General features: G+C 48.1%; 1 protein-coding gene across 2 annotated transcripts in view; it reads right to left on the bottom strand.

Annotated features, from left to right (window-relative positions):
- HMCN2 (hemicentin 2) overlaps positions 1–25,931 on the bottom strand; it is a 268,528-nt gene that overhangs the window by 208,025 nt on the left and 34,572 nt on the right. For both annotated transcript variants that reach the window (XM_083160863.1, XM_083160864.1), the window contains exons 5-9: positions 23,037–23,208; positions 20,563–20,669; positions 4,737–4,857; positions 3,652–3,915; positions 2,126–2,270 (exon numbers count right to left, since the gene is read on the bottom strand). In XM_083160863.1, the coding sequence (XP_083016989.1) occupies positions 2,126–2,270; positions 3,652–3,915; positions 4,737–4,857; positions 20,563–20,669; positions 23,037–23,208 (809 nt within the window). The remainder of the gene's footprint in view (positions 1–2,125; positions 2,271–3,651; positions 3,916–4,736; positions 4,858–20,562; positions 20,670–23,036; positions 23,209–25,931) is intronic.

Here is a 25,931-nt window from a genome sequence, read left to right as displayed (position 1 = left end):
GGATAAAATCAGAAACAAATGTTAAATGAAGCAAATTGTGTTTCTATCTCATCCTTAGGGTCAGTCATGTGCTAATGGGCCGGATTCACTTCTGTTTGTCCACTATTTTCCATTTACATTGGCCATAAATAATTTGAATTGATCATGGACCACCAAAACCAGGACACCCCTGCAAGTCCCCCAAGCCAATCAGGGGCAGGCATGGGGAAATCTCTGCTCCTTATTGGCTGGTGGGCGGGACTAACTCCCAGTTCAGGGGAGGAGCCGAGAATGTCAACAAACACATTGTGGCTGCTGCCCCGCCGGCGTGTACCGGATACGAAGAAGATGGGATCTTCACCCGATGGCTTGGTGAGAATAATCTTCTTCCATAGGTACCAAAACGAATTCTACTGGACAAGAGGAACAACCAGCAGTGGGCCGATAGGTATGTATAAGGTGTCATTATAGTATGTATAGTGTGTCATTGTAGTATGTATAGTGTGTCATTGTAGTATGTATAGTGTGTCATTGTAGTATGTATAGTGTGTCCTTGTAGTATGTATAGTGTGTCCTTGTAGTATGTATAGTGTGTCCTTGTAGTATGTATAGTGTGTCCTTGTAGTATGTATAGTGTGTCATTGTAGTATGTATAGTGTGTCATTGTAGTATGTATAGTGTGTCATTGTAGTATGTATAGTGTGTCCTTGTAGTATGTATAGTGTGTCATTGTAGTATGTATAGTGTGTCCTTGTAGTATGTATAGTGTGTCCTTGTAGTATGTATAGTGTGTCCTTGTAGTATGTATAGTGTGTCATTGTAGTATGTATAGTGTGTCATTGTAGTATGTATAGTGTGTCATTGTAGTATGTATAGTGTGTCCTTGTAGTATGTATAGTGTGTCATTGTAGTATGTATAGTGTGTCCTTGTAGTATGTATAGTGTGTCCTTGTAGTATGTATAGTGTGTCCTTGTAGTATGTATAGTGTGTCCTTGTAGTATGTATAGTGTGTCATTGTAGTATGTATAGTGTGTCATTGTAGTATGTATAGTGTGTCCTTGTAGTATGTATAGTGTGTCCTTGTAGTATGTATAGTGTGTCATTGTAGTATGTATAGTGTGTCCTTGTAGTATGTATAGTGTGTCATTGTAGTATGTATAGTGTGTCATTGTAGTATGTATAGTGTGTCATTGTAGTATGTATAGTGTGTCCTTGTAGTATGTATAGTGTGTCCTTGTAGTATGTATAGTGTGTCCTTGTAGTATGTATAGTGTGTCATTGTAGTATGTATAGTGTGTCATTGTAGTATGTATAGTGTGTCCTTGTAGTATGTATAGTGTGTCCTTGTAGTATGTATAGTGTGTCATTGTAGTATGTATAGTGTGTCATTGTAGTATGTATAGTGTGTCCTTGTAGTATGTATAGTGTGTCATTGTAGTATGTATAGTGTGTCCTTGTAGTATGTATAGTGTGTCATTGTAGTATGTATAGTGTGTCATTGTAGTATGTATAGTGTGTCATTGTAGTATGTATAGTGTGTCATTGTAGTATGTATAGTGTGTCATTGTAGTATGTATAGTGTGTCATTGTAGTATGTATAGTGTGTCCTTGTAGTATGTATAGTGTGTCATTGTAGTATGTATAGTGTGTCATTGTAGTATGTATAGTGTGTCCTTGTAGTATGTATAGTGTGTCATTGTAGTATGTATAGTGTGTCATTGTAGTATGTATAGTGTGTCATTGTAGTATGTATAGTGTGTCATTGTAGTATGTATGTCTACTTCTCTTATGTGTTTTTTTTTTTACTATGTGCAGTGTTGCAGAACTACAAGTACCAGCAGGCTTTTATTGCCAAGCATGCGGTGCAGGCTTGCTGGGACTTGTAGTTCCACAACAATGTAGAATAGTGTATTCTATTTTTAAAATCTCCAATCAGCCCTTCAGCCCCGGCAGGGGGTATCCTGGAGGAGGGGGGGGGGGTGCCTTCATTGGGGGTTCCACACTCCCCCAGGGTCCCTGCTTGGTCTGACCAGCTGCAGGGATGAATGCTTTGGCCGGGGGAACTTGCATTCAATATGTTGCCCTACTTGAACAGGCCCTTTGTATCACATATCACAGCCACTGCTATGTACTAATTCCACTTACGTATAGAGCAGTTCCTCTCCCAGTCTCTCCCCATCCCTGGAGAATCGCACCCGGAAGGGGATATCGCTGAGAACTGAGCAGGTTATAGTCAGCGGACGCTGGTAGTATCCCTGTATGTAAGGAGACATTGCCACAGCAGGAACATCTGCAGGAAGAGAAGATGCATTAAACGTAATCCTGAATCACCAGCGAAGGCCTCCTGCACATACTGTATACATACGTACTGTATATATATATATATATATATGTACTGTATATACAGACTGCATATCACACACTGAATATGCATCTTGCATGAGGACACAGAAGTGGCCGGTTCACTCCGCGCAACATTTCATTTCTCCGCCCATTAAACTGCCATTTCTAGGCGGCTACTTTGGGTGAGTTATTTTGTTTCTGTGCAGGGTAAATACTGGCTGCTTGATTTTTACACTGCAATATAGATATCAGTTTGAAGTACAAAACCCACCCAAATCTAATGCTCTCTGCATGTGTTACATCTGCCCCCCTACAGTGCACATGGTTTTGTCCATTAGCCCTTATTCTGATCTGATTGCAGTAAAAATTTGTTCTCAAAATGGGCAAAACCATGCGCACTGCAGGTGGGGCAGATGTAACATGTGCGGAGATAGTTACATTTGGGTGGGGTGTGTTGAAACTGAAATCTAAATTGCAGTGTACAAATAAAGCAGCCAGTATTTACCCTGCACAGAAACAAAATAACTCACAAAAATCTAATACCCCTTTCCCACTGCAGGCTTTACACGGTAAAATGCCGTTTTTTTAGCCTTTTTAAACGGCTAGAGCTGCAGTGGGAAAGCTCCAGGTTGCTTTACACGGGTAACAAATACCGGTATTTGTTACCCGGGTAAAAAGCAGTGTTTTTACCGTGTAAGAGCCGTTTTTTTGGCAATGGGAAAGGGTTTTAAACGGTATTTAGAAATAATAATAAAGGTTAAGAACATGATTGGTGCATGTGATGTTTTTAATGACAGGCAAGGTTTACTAGAGAGTTTAAACGTGTTGCTTTGTGGTTTACACGGGTAAATGTGAATGGGACAAAAACTGCTTTTAAACGTTATTTTAACGTTTAAAAGCTGCAGTGGGAAAGGGTCTTTGTGGCTATTACCCGGGTAAAGACACGTTTCAAAAAAACGGGTCTTTACCCGGGTAGGCAGTGGGAAAGCAGCATAACTCTCTCTGCACATGTTACAAAATAAGCTGGCTCCTTCCAATGTACAGTAATAAATGTCAGTAACGGGTAATGGCAGAGGAAACTTATGATCCTAACCTAACTGGTTGTCCTAACGATGCCTACAGGTTATAGTTGCCCTAACGATGCGTACAGGTTATAGTTGTCCTAATGATGCCTACAGGTTATAGTTGTCCTAACGATGCCTACAGGTTATATAACGTGCACATGTCTAAGGCAGACTGCGTAAGCGACATACAGATCTCTCATTTCAGCTCATGGCTCGAGAGCCAAGACAGACAGGCGCACAAGTAACATACACCCCATCCCTCACCTGGTATGATGCTGGTATAGGCTACATTGGACAGTCGCTGGAACTGGTGCCCGCTGTGGTCAGTGCCATTAACTTTCATGAAGAAACTCCCCCTAGGGGCCTGGAACAGAGGTACTGTCCACAGCTCCTTGCTGCGCTTATATGGCAGACGCTGCGCTGGCAAAGAGAAGTAGGACTCTCCGGAAACCCGCAGGAGGTCCAGAGTGTTCACCGTGCCCGGCGGAGAGAGGCCGCTGCAGTTGATCAGAGCGGAGATGGGAACTCCTTAGGTAACAGAAGGAGAAAAGGCATTTCTAAGATCAATAATGACATTTTTTTTATATATATATAATTGTTTTGAAGCTAAAGTACATGTTAGTGATTATGACAAGTTATTGTATTACAAGGGTTTTTCACTTTTCTAGCCGACATATGCCGACAGGCGGTATTTCATGCCCTACCATCTACTAAGGCGTGGGGGGAGAATAGAATAACGCGTCGAGCGTAGTGAGCATTGCAATCCCAGCAGGATATGCTAGGGGATGTGGTGCACCGATACGGTGTCCATGTCAACAGTTTCGACATTTCAGACAAGAAAACGTGAAAACCCATGTCTACCTAATGCTTGTGACCTTATCGACCTAAAACCATGTCGACCTTTTGAAAGTGTCGACCTAAGGCTGTCAACCTTCAGTGTTCGACCTAATGATCCCAAACCGTTTCAAACTGGCTGGATATGTAGAGAGGGAGCTGTGAATACAGAGATTGGGGGTAGGAGCACATAGGGAATGGGGGTGGGGTGGAGAGTTTGTGGGCTAAAAACTGTCACGGCTCAAAGTAAAAACTGTCACAGCTCAAAGTGAACGTTCAATGCAGAAGCCGTCATTTTGACAGGTTTTTAACTAGTACAATATATTTATTCCACCAATTATCTATTTCAAAGAATGAATTTAAATCAAATGAATTTGATTCTCGAGGTCCAGTACCAGAGACTGCATCAAATGCCGCTAGAAGTCTTTCAGGGTTTCCCTAAATAAATCCTCTACATTTGCGCCCAGATAGTCGTATACCGCTATACAGTAAATGCAGACTCGCCGACATCTTACCTTGCATTGGCCGCTCGGTGACTCGTACCAGATCTACTATGGCTGTCGTAGAGAAAGCAGCACGAAAATCCAGCGTGCTGACCCCGGTGACTCTGACAGTGTGCCGCCCGCTGCTGCCAATCTGGTGAGGCGCAATGACAGTTATTCCATTAGATTTCAGGAGAATCCTTACAGACAGGAGGATAAGATGATCTGCTCTGTTAGTCTTATAGTGCAGGGCTGGCACTATACAAGGCAGCTGCCCAGGGTGCCAGGAACTGGAGGGCGCCACAGAGTCTGTCTATGAGGGAGACATCCTTGTTGTACTTAATGCGGGTGGTGGCTGTGGAACTTATAAGATTCCACCTCCACACTTTCACTTGAGGGGCTAGAAAGTGGGCATTGGTGGCAGTGTGAGTTTGGGGTGGTGGTGGTGGTGGTGGGGGGGGGGGTTGAAGTTTTGGGTTGGCTGCCGAGAAGCCTTACACCAGCCCTGACAAGGATTCATTGCTAATGAACCCATCAATGGTTCTAGGCGAGAATAACTACATCCAGAGGTGGAACTACCATTGGTGCAGCGGGGCCCCTGAGGACTACGGAACCAAACCAGCAGTGAGTTATCCCCTGGCCCTTCTGCAGGCCATTTTAAGCAATGTTGAATGAATGGCCCAGTGCAGGTAGCAGGGCGACATACCCTCCAACATGACCCATTGCATTCGGTACACAATGCTCTGTTCCTGGATGTCCTTGGTAATGTATGATTGTCATCACCTGTGTTGAAACGACCTAGCTCCCCACAGGTGCTGGCAATCCTACATTACCAGGGAAGTCCAGGAGCAGAGCATTGGGATTCGGTATGGAATCCCGGCGGTCGGAATCCCGACAAGGGGGGGCGTGGAGCGTCCCCCCTTGCGGGCTCACTGTGCTCGCCACGCAGCGGGCCCGGTGCCTCGCTACGCTCGGCACGCTAATTTATTCTCCCTCTATAGGTGTCATGTACACCCACGGAGGGAGAAAGTTTCGGGATTTCGGCGGTCGGGATTCCACCGTCGGGATTCTGAATGCCGGGAAATTGACTGCATCCCAAGCATTGTGTACCGAATGCAATGGGTCATGTCATGTTGGAGGGTATGGGGTGAGTCCCACTGCCTGTTGGACCTGGTCCTTACCTGAGAGAGGCAGGGATGACCTTGTGTTCCGGACAGAGTCCTGCCACCTATCAGCGCTGAGGATCATAGTCACATGCTGCCTCTAACTGACAGACAGCTGTACATTGTTTCTGCGAATTAAACGCAGCTCACAACCGGTGTAATTTGGCGCGGTCTGAAAGAGTGCAAAACTGAGAGAAGCCAAGGGGTGGGGGCTTGTTACAGACAGAGCAGGGGCCACTGTGTTCCTGCCACCACCAACGAACATGCCCCCTGTACTCTGCATAGCCCAGAACATTGTGCTTGTACCCAGCACCCACTGTCTTCCCCTGTCACCCACTCTTTCCCCTGTCATACTAGGGCTGAAACAGGGGGCCCACAACCCAGAAGCTCCACCACTGTCTAGTTCCACAGGATACTAATAGTCTATCCCAGTGATGGCTAACCTTGACACAGCAGCTGTTGTTGAACTACACATCCCAGCTTGCCCTGCTACAGTTTTACTATAGATGTAACAGGTGCAGAGAGAGTTAAATTTGGGTGGGGTGTATTGAAACTGAAACTTAAATTGCAGTGTAAAAATAATGCAGCCAGTATTTACCCTGAACAGAAACAAAATAACTCACCCAAATGTAAATCTCTTTAGTTTATACATGTAACAGAGTTACAAAATAAGCTGGCTCCTTCCAACGTACAGTAATAAATGTCAGTAACCGGTATTGGAAGAGGAAACAGAATTATACTTATACGATACTAACCTAACTGGTAGTCTCTGCACGTTACATTTATTTATTTATTTACAGTTTCTTATATAGCGCAGCAGATTCCGTTGCGCTTTACAATTGTATCTGCCCCACCTGCGGTGCATATGGTTTTGCCCAATTTGATAACAATCAAATTCGATCTGAATAAGGGCCAATGATCCTACTGGAGTTTTCAGATGATGGAGCGGGGAAAGCTGGGACATGCAGTAACAAGCAAGAGCTAACTAGACAGCGTCCACGTTGGATTTGAACTTAAGGTGCATACACACTGTACAATTTTATTGACAACCATTTTAGACCATTTTTTTTCATTTCAGCCATTCTGAACGAAATTGGTCAAAATATCTTTCAGTACGTTTGCGACAAGACGAGTGATGATGCGCATACCCGCCAGTTGTTCATTAAGATTGTTCACCAACTGTGCATGCAGCTCAATTTGGATATCTTTCAAAAAGAGCCTATAAAATGTAGCTAGATCTTTCGTCTGTCGTCAATATCTTTCGTCCAGGACACTGGGTTCAAGGGAAATGTCTTTCAACCAAATTGGTCAAAAAAATTGTACAGTGTGTATGCACCTTTACAGGTTTAGGTGCTATGTGGTTCAATGCTGTCCACTGTGCAACTTTGCTGTTCTATTTCAGAGGCCCTAGGGGAAATTTAATAGGATTAGAGTTACAGAAAGTGAGAGATTCGGTAAGAAATATCCAGTTTTTTTAAAGCGACAATCATTTACACTGCAAAATCACACTGGTTTTGCCGTATAAATGATTGCTGCTTTAAAAGATTTCTTACCAAATCTCTCATCCTATTAAATCCCCCCCCCCCTGTGTCCTTAAAGTGCACTTCAGTACCAATAATAGTGATAGTCATTATAATCTATTAAGTGAAACGACCGTTCTAACCTGCCGATTGGAAATGAGCCTAGGACTGTATCTTTTGAATGACACTTCTATGCAGCACACGTCCAGGAACGCTACATAAATATACATATTGACAAATAACTCCGTATACTGTAGTTCATTCTGCACCTAGGAGAAAAGATTCCCTCTGGAATCAATGCCAGTAGATTGGAACAAAGTAAAGAGCACGGATCAATGCAACTTATCAACAAACATCATAAGCAAACACTCAGTCGTGTAATGAGAAAATAGCTTCACAGACACCAAATGAACATCAATGAATAAAAAATGAGGAGGAAAAAAAAAGAAAACTAAATGGAAAGGAAGATTCACCAGGTCTGTGTGAGGCAATTAGGATGCCGTGAGTTTATCTGCTGTGCAGCCTCATTAGGGTAACGAGCTGCCTTTTGCAATGTTTGAGGGAACTGACAGTGAAAAATGGAAGCAAACCAAGAACCAATAAACAAATTCCCATGCTGAACCTATTACGGACTACAAAGCTCTGGATCCGGGAGGGAGGGCGTAACTACAGTACCATAGGTGCAAGGGGTGCAGCTGCTATGGGGCCTACGAATATCTAGTTACGCCCCTGCCCGGGAGGGAGGACGTAACTACCATAGGTGCAAGGGGTGCAGCTGCTATGGGGCATACGAATATCTAGCTACACCCCTGCCCGGGAGGGAGGGCACAACTACCATAGGTGCAAGGGGTGCAGCTGCTATGGGGCATCCGAATATCTAGCTACGCCCCTGCCCGGGAGGGAGGACGTAACTACCATAGGTGCAAGGGGTGCCGCTGCTATGGGGCCTACAAATATCTAGTTACACCCCTGCCCGGGAGGGAGGGCACAACTACCATAGGTGCAAGGGGTGCAGCTGCTATGGGGCATACGAATATCTAGCTACACCCCTGCCTGGGAGGGAGGACGTAACTACCATAGGTGCAAGGGGTGCAGCTGCTATGGGGCCTACGAATATCTACGTCCCCTCGCATGGCTCGCTACGCTTTGGGCGCGGTGCCCAGAGCACTATTATGCCGTCCCTCTATGTCCACTTGGATAATAAAGTATCAAGCCACCTGGTTTGTGGAAAAAAAATGAAACTCACGTTGACCTGTTTCATGTCGACCTATTATATTTTTCAACCTTTTGACCTAAGGTGTGTCGACCTGCCGACAGCATCCTGTTATTATCATAGCTATAGCATAATACTAGGCCAGGCATGGGCCTAGTGACAAATCCGGCCCTGATAATACACTAAAGTCTCATTCACACATAAAGGAATAAACACAACGTTTACACTGCGGCTAACAGCTACACATCCCAGCACATGGTATCCGGGCGCCGGCTCCAGCTAACAGCTACATATCCCAGCACATGGTATCCGGACGCCGGCATAGATCAGTGACACTGCGGCTAACAGCTACACATCCCAGCACATGGTATCCGGGCGCCAGCTCCAGCTAACAGCTACACATCCCAGCACATGGTATCCGGGCGCCGGCTCCAGCTAACAGCTACACATCCCAGCACACGGTATCCGGACGCCGGCATAGATCAGTGACACTGCAGCTAACAGCTACACATCCCAGCACACGGTATCCGGACGCCGGCATAGATCAGTGACACTGCAGCTAACAGCTACACATCCCAGCACATGGTATCCGGGCGCCGGCTCCAGCTAACAGCTACACATCCCAGCACATGGTATCCGGGCGCCGGCTCCAGCTAACAGCTACACATCCCGGCACATGGTATCCGGACGCCGGCATAGATCAGTGATCAGTGACACTGCGGCTAACAGCTACACATCCCAACACATGGTATCCGGGCGCCGGCTCCAGCTAATAGCTACACATCCCAGCACATGGTATCCGGACGCCGGCATAGATCAGTGACACTGCAGCTAACAGCTACACATCCCAGCACATGGTATCCGGACGCTGGCATAGATCAGTGACACTGCAGCTAACAGCTACACATCCCAACACATGGTATCCGGGCGCCGGCTCCAGCTAACAGCTACACATCCCAGCACACGGTATCCGGACGCCGGCATAGATCAGTGACACTGCAGCTAACAGCTACACATCCCAGCACATGGTATCCGGACGCCGGCATAGATCAGTGACACTGCGGCTAACAGCTACACATCCCAACACATGGTATCCGGGCGCCGGCATAGATCAGTGACACTGCGGCTAACAGCTACACATCCCAGCACATGGTATCCGGACGCCGGCATAGATCAGTGACACTGCAGCTAACAGCTACACATCCCAGCACATGGTATCCGGACGCCGGCATAAATCAGTGACACTGCAGCTAACAGCTACACATCCCAACACATGGTATCCGGGCGCCGGCTCCAGCTAACAGCTACACATCCCAGCACATGGTATCCGGGCGCTGGCATAGATCAGTGACACTGCAGCTAACAGCTACACATCCCAACACACGGTATCCGGGCGCCAGCTCCAGCTAACAGCTACACATCCCAGCACACGGTATCCGGGCGCCAGCTCCAGCTAACAGCTACACATCCCAGCACACGGTATCCGGGCGCCAGCTCCAGCTAACAGCTACACATCCCGGCACATGGTATCCGGACGCCGGCATAGATCAGTGATCAGTGACACTGCGGCTAACAGCTACACATCTTAACACATGGTATCCGGGCGCCAGCTCCAGCTAACAGCTACACATCCCAGCACATGGTATCCGGGCGCCAGCTCCAGCTAACAGCTACACATCCCAACACATGGTATCCGGGCGCCAGCTCCAGCTAACAGCTACACATCCCAGCACATGGTATCCGGACGCCGGCATAGATCAGTGATCAGTGACACTGCGGCTAACAGCTACACATCTCAACACATGGTATCCGGGCGCCAGCTCCAGCTAACAGCTACACATCCCAGCACATGGTATCCGGGCGCCAGCTCCAGCTAACAGCTACACATCCCAACACATGGTATCCGGGCGCCAGCTCCAGCTAACAGCTACACATCTCAACACATGGTATCCGGGCACCAGCTCCGGCTAACAGCTACACATCCCAGCACATGGTATCCGGGCGCCAGCTCCAGCTAACAGCTACACATCCCAACACATGGTATCCGGGCGCCAGCTCCAGCTAACAGCTACACATCCCAGCACATGGTATCCGGGCGCCGGCATAGATCAGTGACACTGCGGCTAACAGCTACACATCCCAGCACATGGTATCCGGGCGCCGGCATAGATCAGTGACACTGCGGCTAACAGCTACACATCCCACCACATGGTATCCGGGAACCAGCTCCAGCTAAAAGCTACACATCCCAACACATGGTATCCGGGCGCCAGCTCCAGCTAACAGCTACACATCCCAGCACATGGTATCCGGACGCCGGCATAGATCAGTGATCAGTGACACTGCGGCTAACAGCTACACATCTCAACACATGGTATCCGGGCACCAGCTCCAGCTAACAGCTACACATCCCAGCACACGGTATCCGGGCGCCGGCATAGATCAGTGATCAGTGACACTGCGGCTAACAGCTACACATCCCAGCACATGGTATCCGGGCGCCGGCTCGACGGTATAGATCAGTGACACTCCAGCTGTTGTTGAACTACATATCCCAGCATGCACTACCTCAGTTTTAGCATGGCCAAATAGTAAAACTGGTGCAGGGATGTGTAGTTCAACAACAGCTGGAGTGTTAAGGTTCGCCATCACTGAGGTATTTCATGCATGTTTTCCAGCTCAGTGCTACACAGACATTACATTATATGAATGACAAACAGTCGCTTTATAATGCAGTTTTAATGAAATGTCATTTTTATGAACTGGTGCCTAAAACACTACACTGTAGTCAAGATGTGGTTTAACTGAGGTTACATATAAGGGAGAATTATGTCCGCTTCCAGTGAATCAATCTTACTATACACGCCAACGAATTTATACTAGCCTGCACAGCTGCAGATTGACACGGAACACTCTGACATATGTGCTGCCAACTAAAACAAATAGCATATACAATGAAACCTCTAAATCAGTGTTTCCCAAAGCTGATCCCCCTGCAGCCCCAATATCTTAGGGTTGCCTACCTGACCCTCTCCATGAGGGACACAATGCTCTGTTCCTGGGCTTCCCTGGTAATGTAGGATTGCCATCACCTGTGGGGAGCTAGGTAACTGATAAGAAAGGTGTCACCACAGGTGCGGGCAAGCATACATTACCAGGGAAGCCCAGGAACAGAGCATTGTGTCTGCCTGGAGAGGGGCATGCTGGGAGGTATGGATAATGTAGAATTGCCAGCACCTGTGGGCAGCTAGGTAACTGATAAGAAAGGTGTCACCACAGGTGCTGGCAATCATACATTACCAGGGAAGCCCAGGAACAGAGCACTGTGTCCTCCTGGAGAGGGGCATGCTGGGAGGTATGGATAATGTATGATTGCCAGCACCTGTGGGGAGCTGGGTAAGTGATAAGAAAGGTGTCACCACAGGTGCGGGCAATCATACATTAACAGGGAAGCCCAGGAACAGAGCATTGTGTCCTCCTGGAGAGGGGCATGCTGGGAGGTATGGATAATGTATGATTGCCAGCACCTGTGGGGAGCTAGGTAACTGATAAGAAAGGTGTCACCACAGGTGCGGGCAAGCATACATTACCAGGGAAGCCCAGGAACAGAGCATTGTGTCTGCCTGGAGAGGGGCATGCTGGGAGGTATGGATAATGTAGAATTGCCAGCACCTGTGGGCAGCTAGGTAACTGATAAGAAAGGTGTCACCACAGGTGCTGGCAATCATACATTACCAGGGAAGCCCAGGAACAGAGCACTGTGTCCTCCTGGAGAGGGGCATGCTGGGAGGTATGGATAATGTATGATTGCCCGCACCTGTGGGGAGCTGGGTAAGTGATAAGAAAGGTGTCACCACAGGTGCGGGCAATCATACATTAACAGGGAAGCCCAGGAACAGAGCATTGTGTCCTCCTGGAGAGGGGCATGCTGGGAGGTATGGATAATGTATGATTGCCAGCACCTGTGGGGAGCTAGGTAACTGATAAGAAAGGTGTCACCACAGGTGCTGGCAATCATACAATACCAGGGAAGCCCAGGAGCAGAGCATTGTGTCCTCCTGGAGAGGGGCATGCCGGGAGGTATGGATAATGTATGATTGCCCGAAAAGGGGGCGGGGCGTATGCAAATGAGGGCGCGGCTTATGCTAATTAGCCACGACCTCATTTTCATACGAGAATAGACGCTGTGCGCATGCGCACAGCGTCTATTCTACTACATTGGGGGTCTCCCAACTGTCACCCCCCGCAGCGGGACAATGCCTGCCGCGGGTGGGACAGCGGGACAGGACCCGAAAATCGGGACTGTCCCTCTAAAATCGTGACAGTTGGGAGGTATGCCTGTGGGCAGCTAGGTAACTGATAAGAAAGGTGTCACCACAGGTGCGGGCAATCCTACATTACCAGGGAAGCCCAGGAACAGAGCATTGTGTCCTCCTGGAGAGGGGCATGCTGGGAGGTATGGATAATGTATGATTGCCAGCACCTGTGGGGAGCTAGGTAACTGATAAGAAAAGTGTCACCACAGGTGCTGACAATCATACGTTACCAGGGAAGCCCAGCAGCAGAGCATTGTGTCCTCCTGGAGAGGGGCATGCTGGGAGGTATGGATAATGTATGATTGCCAGCACCTGTGGGGAGCTAGGTAACTGATAAGAAAGGGGTCACCACAGGTGCGGGCAATCCTACATTACCAGGGAAGCCCAGGAACAGAGCATTGTGTCCTCCTGGAGAGGGGCATGCTGGGAGGTATGGATAATGTATGATTGCCAGCACCTGTGGGGAGCTAGGTAACTGATAAGAAAGGTGTCACCACAGGTGCTGGCAATCATACATTACCAGGGAAGCCCAGGAACAGAGCATTGTGTCCTCCTGGAGAGGGGCATGCTGGGATGTATGGATAATGTAGGATTGCCAGCACCTGTGGGGAGCTAGGTAACTGATAAGAAAGGTGTCTCCACAGGTGCTGGCAATCCTACATTACCAGGGAAGTCCAGGAACAGAGCATTGTGTCCTCCTGGAGAGGGGCATGCTGGGAGGTATGGATAATGTATGATTGACAGCACCTGTGGGGAGCTAGGTAACTGATAAGAAAGGTGTCACCACAGGTGCTGGCAAGCATACATTACCAGGGAAGCCCAGGAACAGAGCATTGTGTCTGCCTGGAGAGGGGCATGCTGGGAGGTATGGATAATGTAGAATTGCCAGCACCTGTGGGCAGCTAGGTAACTGATAAGAAAGGTGTCACCACAGGTGCTGGCAATCATACATTACCAGGGAAGCCCAGGAACAGAGCACTGTGTCCTCCTGGAGAGGGGCATGCTGGGAGGTATGGATAATGTATGATTGCCAGCACCTGTGGGGAGCTGGGTAAGTGATAAGAAAGGTGTCACCACAGGTGCGGGCAATCATACATTAACAGGGAAGCCCAGGAACAGAGCATTGTGTCCTCCTGGAGAGGGGCATGCTGGGAGGTATGGATAATGTATGATTGCCAGCACCTGTGGGGAGCTAGGTAACTGATAAGAAAGGTGTCACCACAGGTGCTGGCAATCATACAATACCAGGGAAGCCCAGGAGCAGAGCATTGTGTCCTCCTGGAGAGGGGCATGCCGGGAGGTATGGATAATGTATGATTGCCCGAAAAGGGGCGGGGCGTATGCAAATGAGGGCGCGGCTTATGCTAATTAGCCACGACCTCATTTTCATACGAGAATAGACGCTGTGCGCATGCGCACAGCGTCTATTCTACTACATTGGGGGTCTCCCAACTGTCACCCCCCGCAGCGGGACAATGCCTGCCGCGGGTGGGACAGCGGGACAGGACCCGAAAATCGGGACTGTCCCTCTAAAATCGTGACAGTTGGGAGGTATGCCTGTGGGCAGCTAGGTAACTGATAAGAAAGGTGTCACCACAGGTGCGGGCAATCCTACATTACCAGGGAAGCCCAGGAACAGAGCATTGTGTCCTCCTGGAGAGGGGCATGCTGGGAGGTATGGATAATGTATGATTGCCAGCACCTGTGGGGAGCTAGGTAACTGATAAGAAAAGTGTCACCACAGGTGCTGACAATCATACGTTACCAGGGAAGCCCAGCAGCAGAGCATTGTGTCCTCCTGGAGAGGGGCATGCTGGGAGGTATGGATAATGTATGATTGCCAGCACCTGTGGGGAGCTAGGTAACTGATAAGAAAGGGGTCACCACAGGTGCGGGCAATCCTACATTACCAGGGAAGCCCAGGAACAGAGCATTGTGTCCTCCTGGAGAGGGGCATGCTGGGAGGTATGGATAATGTATGATTGCCAGCACCTGTGGGGAGCTAGGTAACTGATAAGAAAGGTGTCACCACAGGTGCTGGCAATCATACATTACCAGGGAAGCCCAGGAACAGAGCATTGTGTCCTCCTGGAGAGGGGCATGCTGGGATGTATGGATAATGTAGGATTGCCAGCACCTGTGGGGAGCTAGGTAACTGATAAGAAAGGTGTCTCCACAGGTGCTGGCAATCCTACATTACCAGGGAAGTCCAGGAACAGAGCATTGTGTCCTCCTGGAGAGGGGCATGCTGGGAGGTATGGATAATGTATGATTGACAGCACCTGTGGGGAGCTAGGTAACTGATAAGAAAGGTGTCACCACAGGTGCTGGCAATCATACATTACCAGGGAAGCCCAGGAACAGAGCATTGTGTCCTCCTGGAGAGGGGCATGCTGGGAGGTATGGATAATGTAGGATTACCAGCACCTGTGAGGAGGTAGGTAACTGATAAGAAAGGTGTCACCACAGATGCTGGCAATCATACATTACCAAGGAAGCCCAGGAGCAGAGCATGGTGTCCTCCTGGAGAGGGTCATGCTGGGAGGTATGGATAATGTAGGATTGCCAGCACCTGTGGGGAGCTAGGTAACTGATAAGAAAGGTGTCACCACAGGTGCTGGCAATCATACATTACCAGGGAAGTCCAGGAACAGAGCATTGTGTCCTCCTGGAGAGGGGCATGCTGGGAGGTATGGATAATGTATGATTGACAGCACCTGTGGGGAGCTAGGTAACTGATAAGAAAGGTGTCACCACAGGTGCTGGCAATCATACATTACCAGGGAAGCCCAGGAACAGAGCATTGTGTCCTCCTGGAGAGGGGCATGCTGGGAGGTATGGATAATGTAGGATTACCAGCACCTGTGAGGAGGTAGGTAACTGATAAGAAAGGTGTCACCACAGGTGCTGGCAATCCTACATTACCAGGGAAGCCCAGGAACAGAGCATTGTGTCCTCCTGGAGAGGGGCATGCTGGGAGGTATGGATAATGTAGGATTGCCAGCACCTGTGGTGAGCCAGGTAACTGATAAGAAAGGTGTCACCACAGGTGCTGGCAATCATACATTACCAGGGAAGCCCAGGAGCAGAGCATTGTGTCCTCCTGGAGAGGGGCATGCTGGGAGGTATGGATAATGTAGGATTGCCAGCACCTGTGGGGAGCTAGGTTACTGATAAGAAAGGTGTCACCACAGGTGCTGGCAATCATACATTACCAGGGAAGCCCAGGAGCAGAGCATTGTGTCCTCCTGGAGAGGGTCATGCTGGGAGGTATGGATAATGTAGGATTGTCAGCACCTGTGGGGAGCTAGGTAACTGATAAGAAAGGTGTCACCACAGGTGCTGGCAATCATACATTACCAGGGAAGCCCAGGAACAGAGCATTGTGTCCTCCTGGAGAGGGGCATGCTGGCAGGTATGGATAATGTCGGATTGCTAGCACCTGTGGGGAGCTAGGTAACTGATAAGAAAGGTGTCACCACAGGTGCTGGCAATCATACATTACCAGGGAAGCCCAGGAGCAGAGCATTGTGTCCTCCTGGAGAGGGGCATGCTGGCAGGTATGGATAATGTAGGATTGCCAGCACCTGTGGGGAGCTAGGTAACTGATAAGAAAGGTGTCACCACAGGTGCTGGCAATCATACATTACCAGGAAAGCCCAGGAACAGAGCATTGTGTCCTCCTGGAGAGGGGCATGCTGGGAGGTATGGATAATGTATGATTGCCAGCACCTGTGGGGAGCTAGGTAACTGATAAGAAAGGTGTCACCACAGGTGCTGGCAATCATACATTACCAGGGAAGCCCAGGAGCAGAGCATTGTGTCCTCCTGGAGAGGGTCATGCTGGGAGGTATGGATAATGTAGGATTGCCAGCACCTGTGGTGAGCCAGGTAACTGATAAGAAAGGTGTCACCACAGGTGCTGGCAATCATACATTACCAGGGAAGCCCAGGAACAGAGCATTGTGTCCCTCATGGAGAGGGCCAGGTAGGGAACCCTGTTTTATGTTTGTAGAAACAGGTAGCAGAATTACTGAGCCAACAAAGTAAACTAATACCCCATTCACACCAGCCTAAATTCCCGGGTTGAGTCCGCGAACAACCCGGTACTAGCGCTGGTGTGAAAGGTTCCCGGGACAAAATCCCGGGCAAATTTCAATTCGGCTAGGTACCAGGGTTGTTCCCGGGTTCAACCCGGGGACCTGGCTGGTGTGAAAGGTACAGGGTATACTTACCCGGGTTGCCGTGTGCTGTCTGGACGGGAATCCACGCAGGCAGCGGGCGCAAATGACGGGACAGCCGGTGGATGATGATGACGCAGCTCTCCGGCGGCAGTGAGGACGCCGGAGAGCTGCGTCATCTTCATCCGCAGCCTGTCCCGTCATTTGCGCCGCCGCCTGTGTGGATCCCTGGCCTGCACGGAGGACCAGCAACCGGGGTGAGTATTCTCCCCACCTCCGCCGCCATCCCGCCGACTGCCCGCCTCCTCCCCACTTCCTGCCGGCCTCCTTCACGCCCCCTTCTCACACCAGAAAATGCAGGGACATTTCTGGTGTGAATGGGTCTAAACCCGGGAATGTCCCTGCTTGTCCCGGGAACTGAATTCCCGGGTTTGTCCCTGCATTTTTGGTGTGAATGGGGTATTAGTAGCAAATGTATCAATATTGTGATATATTTATTATTGCTGAATATAAAGGCAATAGGAAATGATAAAGGGTCAGGTGATAAATAAAAGAACCAGTCAATCGTCTCCTGTCATTTTTCATGCCCATCCTGTAACATGGCAGCTGATTGGCTGGCTGTTTTTCACTCTCCATTTTATCACTTTTTGAAGCTTGATACATCTGGCCCTGAAGGAGTCATGGGCTACTGGGACCAGTTCCAGAAGGGTTACTGGGACCAGTTCCGGAAGGGTTACTGGGACCAGTTCCGGAAGGGTTACTGGGACCAGTTCCGGAAGGGTTACTGGGACCAGTTCCGGAAGGGTTACTGGGACCAGTTCCGGAAGGGTTACTGGGACCAGTTCCGGAACGCTTCACCTTATTGATCTTGGTAAGTTTGGCAGCCCCCATGAAAGTGATTTCCCGTAAGATTATTCGGGTAAATATGCCCCTGTCACCAGTAATGCCATCTGGGTGACATTACCGCCCAGGATTGCTTTGCAATATGCGATTCTTTAGTTTGAATGTATCAACCTGCAGCCGCAGAGACAGGGGATCTGAAATAAGCCTGTCCCTGCGCTCAGCTTCGCCGGGGGTTAGCGCTGACCCCTGGCCGACCCCGCTGCCCCGCCGGCAGTGCAGTCTGTAGCTCATAGCCATCTCAGCATGGTGGCAGCCCCTGGACCCACTGCGAAGCTGCATAATGTTGATACATCAGGAAGATTTGCATCACCCATAGCAACCACGAGATTCCAGCTGCACTCCCTTCTGATGCATTCTGGTGATACTTTATATTTGTGGCTAACCCCCCAAAAATGGGTGTTTTGGGGAATTAGCCACAAATATTATGATAAATGGACCCCAATATGAGCTACTGAAGACCGCTGCTCCAAATTACAGACATTAAGGAGCAGATTTACTAAGCGTTGGAAAGTGATAAAGTGGTGAGAGATCAAGTACCAATCAATCGGCTCCTAAATATAATTGTTCCAACATAGCCTCTAGCATGGCAGTTAGGAGCCGAATGATTGGTACTTTATCTCTCTCCAGTTTACTTACATTTTTTATTTTATTTAGAAAAACTTGACTCCCAATGAAACGCAAGTCTGACACCAGCACTGCAAAATACAGGCGCATACATACACACCAGGGCACGATTCAGACCTGCTCGCTGGGCTACGAGTGTTCGGACCCCAGCGATCAGGTAAATGCCAGCATGCCCGAGTGAAATTCCGTCCATGTGCCCAGCTGCGAATGCGTTCCCACAGTGGGGGACATCCACTGCTGATCACTCACCATGGGATGGATTCCCCGATTCCCCCCTGTTCGCTGATGACGTCAGCAGCTGTCCTATCGGCCGGGGAACTCCCAGAAAATGCTGGGTTACCGCCCACGAACGGCCGCAGGGTGTCAATCACCCTGTGAGCAGCCAGCGAACGCTAGCCTTTGCGCATGCATACAACATACGGGTCATCTGATAATCGCTCATATTCTCAGCAGAGAGAACAGGCCTGAATCGGACCATCTGTGTTACAGCTCTTTCTGTCCATGAATTGGGCATTTCTAGGTGTCAGCTGGACAACAACATTCCGAATGCATGGAAGACATCTATTTGCTGGGAGTGTCCTGAAAGCATCACGGGGTGTAGTCAAAATTCCATGTTATTCCCAGGCCTGAGTATGATGAATCGTGGCTGGCTCCTGACAGGGCGCAGCCAGAGATAGAACGACAGCAGGCAGTGTGACATATATATATATATATATATATATATACATATACATATACAGCGTGAACCTCCTGGCTTCTGATAGGGCTGGTGCAAGTGCTTATACCAATGATAACTGCTGCAGTGTGACATATATATATATATATATATATATATATATATATATATATATATATATACATATACAGCGTGAACCTCCTGGCTCCTGATAGGGCTGGTGCAAGTGCTTATACCAATGATAACTGCTGCAGCCAGAGATAGAACGACAGCAGGCAGTGTGACATATATATATTTGTAGATAGTTTGGCACTCCGGATTTAATTTCAAGGGCTGCCACATCAAGGGGCGAAAGCAGTATCAGTTACTTGCACATCTCTCTGCAGTAGGATTGAGCTCGAAGGGGTAAATGTATGAAGTTTGGAGAAATGGAATCTATCCCCATAAAGACAGCAATGTGCAATGTGATAATGTACCAGCCAATCAGCTCCAATATGTAAATTTACACAATGTAGCTGATTGGCTGGAGCATTATCACCTTGCAAATAACAGTCTTTATGAAGATTCCACGGTACTTGTGTACTATCACGGCTCCCATCTCATCCCATCTCATTGCATACCATAAGGCTTAAGATGGAACGCAATGAGATGAGATGTGCTGCGATGGGACCTGATCTTATACAATTTAAAATTGTATACCATTGTATATGGCATACGATGAGATGAGATTTTAAATTGTATAAGCACACTAATGGGTGCTTTCAAGGTCAATTGGCCCCCCTATAAGATTTTTAATTGTATAAGCACCCTAATGGGTGCTTACAATGTTAAATGCACCCCCACTATCAAGCGCAGCGAGCCCGCGAGGGGTCGGTGGCTCGCTGCGCTCGCCACACTATATAAAATCAACTCCACGCCGACATGGATAGTGGGGGTATGAAAAGGTGGGAGGACGCGTACCGCCGCCCCTCGCGGGCTCGCTGCGCTTGATAGTGGGGGTGCATTTAACATTGTAAGCACCCATTAGGGTGCTTATACAATTAAAAATCTTATAGGGGGGCCAATTGACCTTGAAAGCACCCATTAGTGTGCTTATACAATTTAAAATCTCACCTCATCTCATCGTATGCCATTGTATGCCATATACAATGGTATACAATTTTAAATTGTATAAGATCCCATAAGATGGAAATCGTGGGAGCCGTGATAATACACAAGTACCGATTCCACTTCCCCAGAGTAACACACAACACAGAACTTTACCTTGATGACCCATATTCCAGGCACAGTCGGCTTCAGTCCCACAACAAGAGCAGAATTGGGGATACTGAGAAGCTCCTCCAGCCCCTGGCTCACCGAAAGTGCTTTCCCTGCCAGGAGAAAAAAAAGGGGGTCATTATCTCTCTCTCTCTCTCTCTCTCTCTCTCTCTCGTTCTCTCGTTCTCCCTCTCGGGGTAGCCAAGTACAGAGGAGAGATTGTAGCCGTACAAGCAAGATAGGAACTCTTTAGCCTGGAGGGAAAATGACATCAATTGGAGAATATTACTGTGAAATGAGACGGGACAGGAATGCAGAATACACACAATTATGGAGTATATTAAGATATACTAAGGGAAAATGCAGAGGAGATAATATATCATAAGTGAACAACAAGCATATAACAAAGTCATTGACGGTAATTGTGTACATACAGCACATGTCTGTCATTGGCTGTAATTGGTCTAATTTGCAACAGGCGCTTCGGGTCTAAGCCTGTACTATATTGTATTTCACATAAGCAAATCCCAGCAATGTGCAGGTAATAGATGACTGTGTTCCCTTAGTTTAGTGCGTGGACCTCCCCAAGTAACAAAACGGAATTATCAGGAGATGTCTCTGTACAGAGGCAGAAAGACAAAGAAGTGGAACCTCTGTTTTGGGGGCCCCGAAAAATGGATGAAAATCTAACTGTTATTCGCGTTCTTCCTAAAAGTGATCAGGGATACTTATATTAAAATAACTGAGATAATCTTAACCCATTAAGTGCCAACATCTCTGTGCAAAATATCAGCTAAAAATCCCAGCGTCGCTCACGTTTGTTATATATATTCAAATAAAAAAATGTTGTGTAAAAAAAGATGATATTTCCTATATAAGGTAACGTCACCGGTCACTGTGATGAATGCTTGGTTTATTTACACCTATTTTGACAAATTCACTTGGCACTCAGAGGGTTAAGGAGAAAAATACATGAAGGATGAAATGTACTAAGATGGGACTTCTGTTTCCCATGGGATGTTGCTATGGACGGGATGCAGTTAAAATCCCGGCGGTCGGGATCCCGGCGTTCAGAATCCCGACCGCCGAAATCCCGACACTTTCTCCCTCCTGGGGTGTCCACGACACCCCTGGAGGGAGAATAAATTAGTGTGCCGAACGCAGCGAGCCCGCAAGGGGGGGCGATCCGCGTCCCCCCCTTGTCAGGATTTCGGCGGTCGGGATTTTGAACGCCAGGATCCCGACCGCCGGGATTTCATACTGCTTCCCTATGGACAACCAAGTAGAATCTACTTCTTATTTAGCACCTTCTACAAGATAATAGATAGTATTTGCTCGGTTACCCATAGCAACAGCCCATGTGACATAGAACTCCCATCTTAATAAATTTCCGCTGACGAATCTTCTTTCTCTTCCAGAATTTATCTTCCAAAAAAGAGGTTTCACTTCTTTGTCTCCCTGCAACTGTGCACAGAGACGACTCCTGTTATACCACGTTCTCACTGCTAATTCCCGGGTCTACCATGTTCACCCGATAATGTGCCTTTTAACAACGGTTCAACCCATGTCGACATTCCCGGGTTGGAGACCCGGATATGCAGACATATGGGTTGACCCGTGCACACTGCAAAAAAAACATGTGTTAAAAGGCAAGTTACCAGGTAGAACTTCTTCACCTGGGAATTTGCCTCAGCAGTGAGAAGGGGGTCCAGCACTGCAGTCCCTGGCATTAAAATGCTGGGTAAAAGCCGTGTTGTTCACACTGGCAGTGTGAACACGACATTAAGCTAATCAACAGTGTCCACCTACAGGCCTCTGCTTCCTGGGTAGTATCCACCCCCTGTCATGTAGCATTTTGGTAGAGGGCCCCTAACAAAATCTACTGAACTTTACATTAAGGGCCCAATGCAGATACAGATGCTGCCACGACGCCTGTGTGTGTCTGCTCTGTGTTAGGCATTAGGGATTTGTAGGAATGTCCATACATGCGCAGTAACAGATGCCTCAACTCCATGAGCATCGGCATTGCATGTGGTCAGGGGCATCAATATTGTGTGTTGTTATGAATCAAAGTATCCCTAATTCACTTTATGACACAGTAGTGCCCCTTATTCACGTTACATCACACAGAAGTGCCCCCTATTCACGTTACATTACACAGAAGTGCCCCCTATTCACGTTACATCACACAGAAGTGTCCTTATTCACATTATGCCACACAGTAATGCCCCTTATACACATAATGCTACAAAATAATAGGGCTCCTTATACACATGCCACTGTGGTAGTGTCCGTTATACACATAATGCCCACAGTAGCAGTGCCCATCACACACATAATGCCCACAGTAATGAAGCTAACACATGTCACACATGTACAGTATTATAAGCTGCACCGGCATACATCTCTATCTGCACCTCTAATTACCTGCTCCCAGGTACCTGATAGTTCTAATATGTAAAGAAGGAAGCAGAGCTGACCTGTGGGATCTGTGACCTGGATAAGCGGCTCTGGTCCACTAAGAGATATGGTGACTTCTTTGAGGCTTGGATCAAATGGAATCTCCCACTGTCTCTCCCCCGCAGCCTCATGATCAGTGGACAGAAGGTGGACTTTGGAGGCTTGAATGGCTTCTTCGACCCACTTCAGCACCTGGCAGAGAGAATTATATTGAGGTAACCAATGGATGGCAAGTATCAATAACTACTGTTTAATAATGACAGGCACACATATTCCTCCCCATGGGACTACGACCAGACACGTACAATAGTAATTAGTGATGTTCTAACCTAAAGCTTCGGTTTCCGGTTTTTCTAAACAAAACAGTTATGAAGTCTAAAAAATGCAGGGTACAGTAATGGGATTGTAGTCCCCAGCAGGACCGGCAACAGGGGAGTGAAAGGGGACACCCGTACCTGGCCCTGACAGGCACCAAGGTTCTGAAGGGCTCAGGGACTGTAAGCATGGCAGCGCCTAGCAATGGTTTGTAAAGGTGCCACCTGCCTGGCCGCAGTCTGGCTTCCTGGAAGGGAACTTACTCCACCCTCCCCCTCCGATAAGCCACTTGGACCTGGTCACTTGTCCAGATACCTGACATCATGCGACGCTCAATGCCATTGACCGAAGAAGCACGCAAATCACCCATTCACACTGAGCGATCATTGTCATTACGGCAAATCAGCCCAGCATGGCTCTAGCGTGTACCCAGTGTAATAATCTGGAGCACCCCACCGAATCAGAGGTGGACACAGTGACAATGTCAGATCAGCACATGCCTAGGGCACAAAGACACAGATCAAGGTTCCACCCAGAAAGATGCAATTTCGTAGGACATTTCTGGGTGGTGATTAGGGTGATCCCAGAGTCAGGATTTAGCCTGCAGCTATGCCACAAATGTCCCAAATTCTTTCATCCGGAGGAATTAAACGCCATCCTCCATCTTCACATGCTCAGCCATGGAAGTAACTGGTGCAATTCTGCACACATAGGCGTAGGACATTGCGGATGAGAATGACCATCATAAAAAGTCTGGAATAAGTCATTCCTATAAACATCATTCAATAATTAATGAAACATCAACGTTTTTAAAGAGAAACTTATACGTATGAAAAGATGTTTTGTTGGCAGCTGGAAGGAGTCAGACGTCACACGCTCGGGTAACCAGTACTGAGATAATAAACAGCGAACATGGACGCCATTATAAGAGGCCTGAGAGTGACAGAAAACACGACCTTACATAAATGAAGAAGGAAACTCACAAAGTCATCCCTGGGCAATGCTGGGGAGGGGGGGCGGATGTGATTATTCAGCACAAATAATGTGACCGTGAGATGGAATTAGGGCATTCCCTGTAATTATAGCCAGATGGGGCATACTCAGTCAGCGAGCAGGAGACAGACTTCAGCTTCCCCTCTGTCATAAATGGCAAACAGATGTGAGGCAGCCAGTGGGGCAGTGTGTGTGTGTGTGCGTGTGTGTGTGCGCGCGTGTATGTGTGTGTCTGTGTGCGTGTGTGTGTGTGTGCTGGGAGCACGTGGGAGGGCTGTGTTCTGGGGGCAGAATGCCCCTCTGTTTACTACACTGGAACTAAGAAAGTGTGGGTATGGGTCATTGGCTTGACATGCATTGTGTCGACAACTGAAGGTCAACATGGCTTGTTGACGATATAGGTCAACAACATGGCTAGGTCGACACAAGCATTAGGTCACCAATGGCAAGGTCGACTGTCGATGGATCAACATTAGTTTTTCACATTTTTTGTCCCGAATGTTGACATAGTTGACATGGACACCATTATGGGACATTATGAATCAGCAACGACAGCACTGTCCTTATGTAACATAGGGCCTTATTCTAGTTCACTCTTTCTGACAAAATCCTACTTAAGATGGACAAAACCATGTGCACTGCAGGTGGGGCAGATGTTACTTGTGCAGAGAGAATTAGATTTGGGTGGGGTTTTACTTCAAAGTGAGATCTATATTGCAGTGTAAAAATAAAGCAGTCAGTATTTACCCTGCACAGAAACAAAATAACTCACCCAAATCTAATTCTCTCTGCACCAGTTATATCTGCCCCCCTGCAGTGCACATGGTTTTGTCCATCTAAGAAGGATTTTGTCAGAAAGAGTGAACTAGAATAAGGCCCATAGTTACTCATAGTGGCCTAGGTGATGCTCGCTGCTCCCTGCACCGCTTCTTTCCTGGCCGCCTCTGCCTCCGTCTGTTCCTGTACGGGTCCTAGCACCCTGTGCACCCTGCAGGGTGACCGCATGGGCGGTGCCCCAGACTGCTGGCAGAGCTGTTGTGCCTGGTAACAATATTATTGGACAGTATCTTGAGGTATCCAGCCCACAATGAAGAAATCTTTGGTACGAGCCCCGGCTGTGGTTTTATGCACCATGCAGCGCCCTCTCTTCTCTTATTAAACACCCTGATAAAGGAGCCACAAGGCTTTGAAACTGGTGATATCCGCCTCGTTGTGAGTGCCGCCGCATCGCCCCAGCCTGTATGCAGACAGCTTAGCGCTGTCATTCCGGAGGGCACCAGGTCAGTTCTGTTAATACACCTACCTCAAGCAGTTTGGAGTGCCAATAAAGGACTTTTTGTATATATATATATATATATAGGTAGGCTAACTACTCCTCACCTCTATGAGGTGAAGTTCCGCCACTGACCCCTAGAGGCAGGAGCAGATAGGAACTGTCTGGGGGGGCGGAGAGTTTGTGGGCTACACACGGTCGCTGCTCACAGTATAAGTACATTGCAGAAGCCGTTGTTTCGATGGTCTATTAACCACTGAAGTTGTTTATATTGCTGGGTCTCAATAGTTAACAGGATGCTTGAATGGGAATTTTCCCTGAAATTAAAACTCAA

This window comes from Crinia signifera, chromosome 9 (assembly GCF_055691185.1).
Source record: "Crinia signifera chromosome 9, ASM5569118v1, whole genome shotgun sequence".
Taxonomy (NCBI): domain Eukaryota; kingdom Metazoa; phylum Chordata; class Amphibia; order Anura; family Myobatrachidae; genus Crinia; species Crinia signifera.
This window is presented reverse-complemented; position numbering and strand designations above follow the sequence as displayed.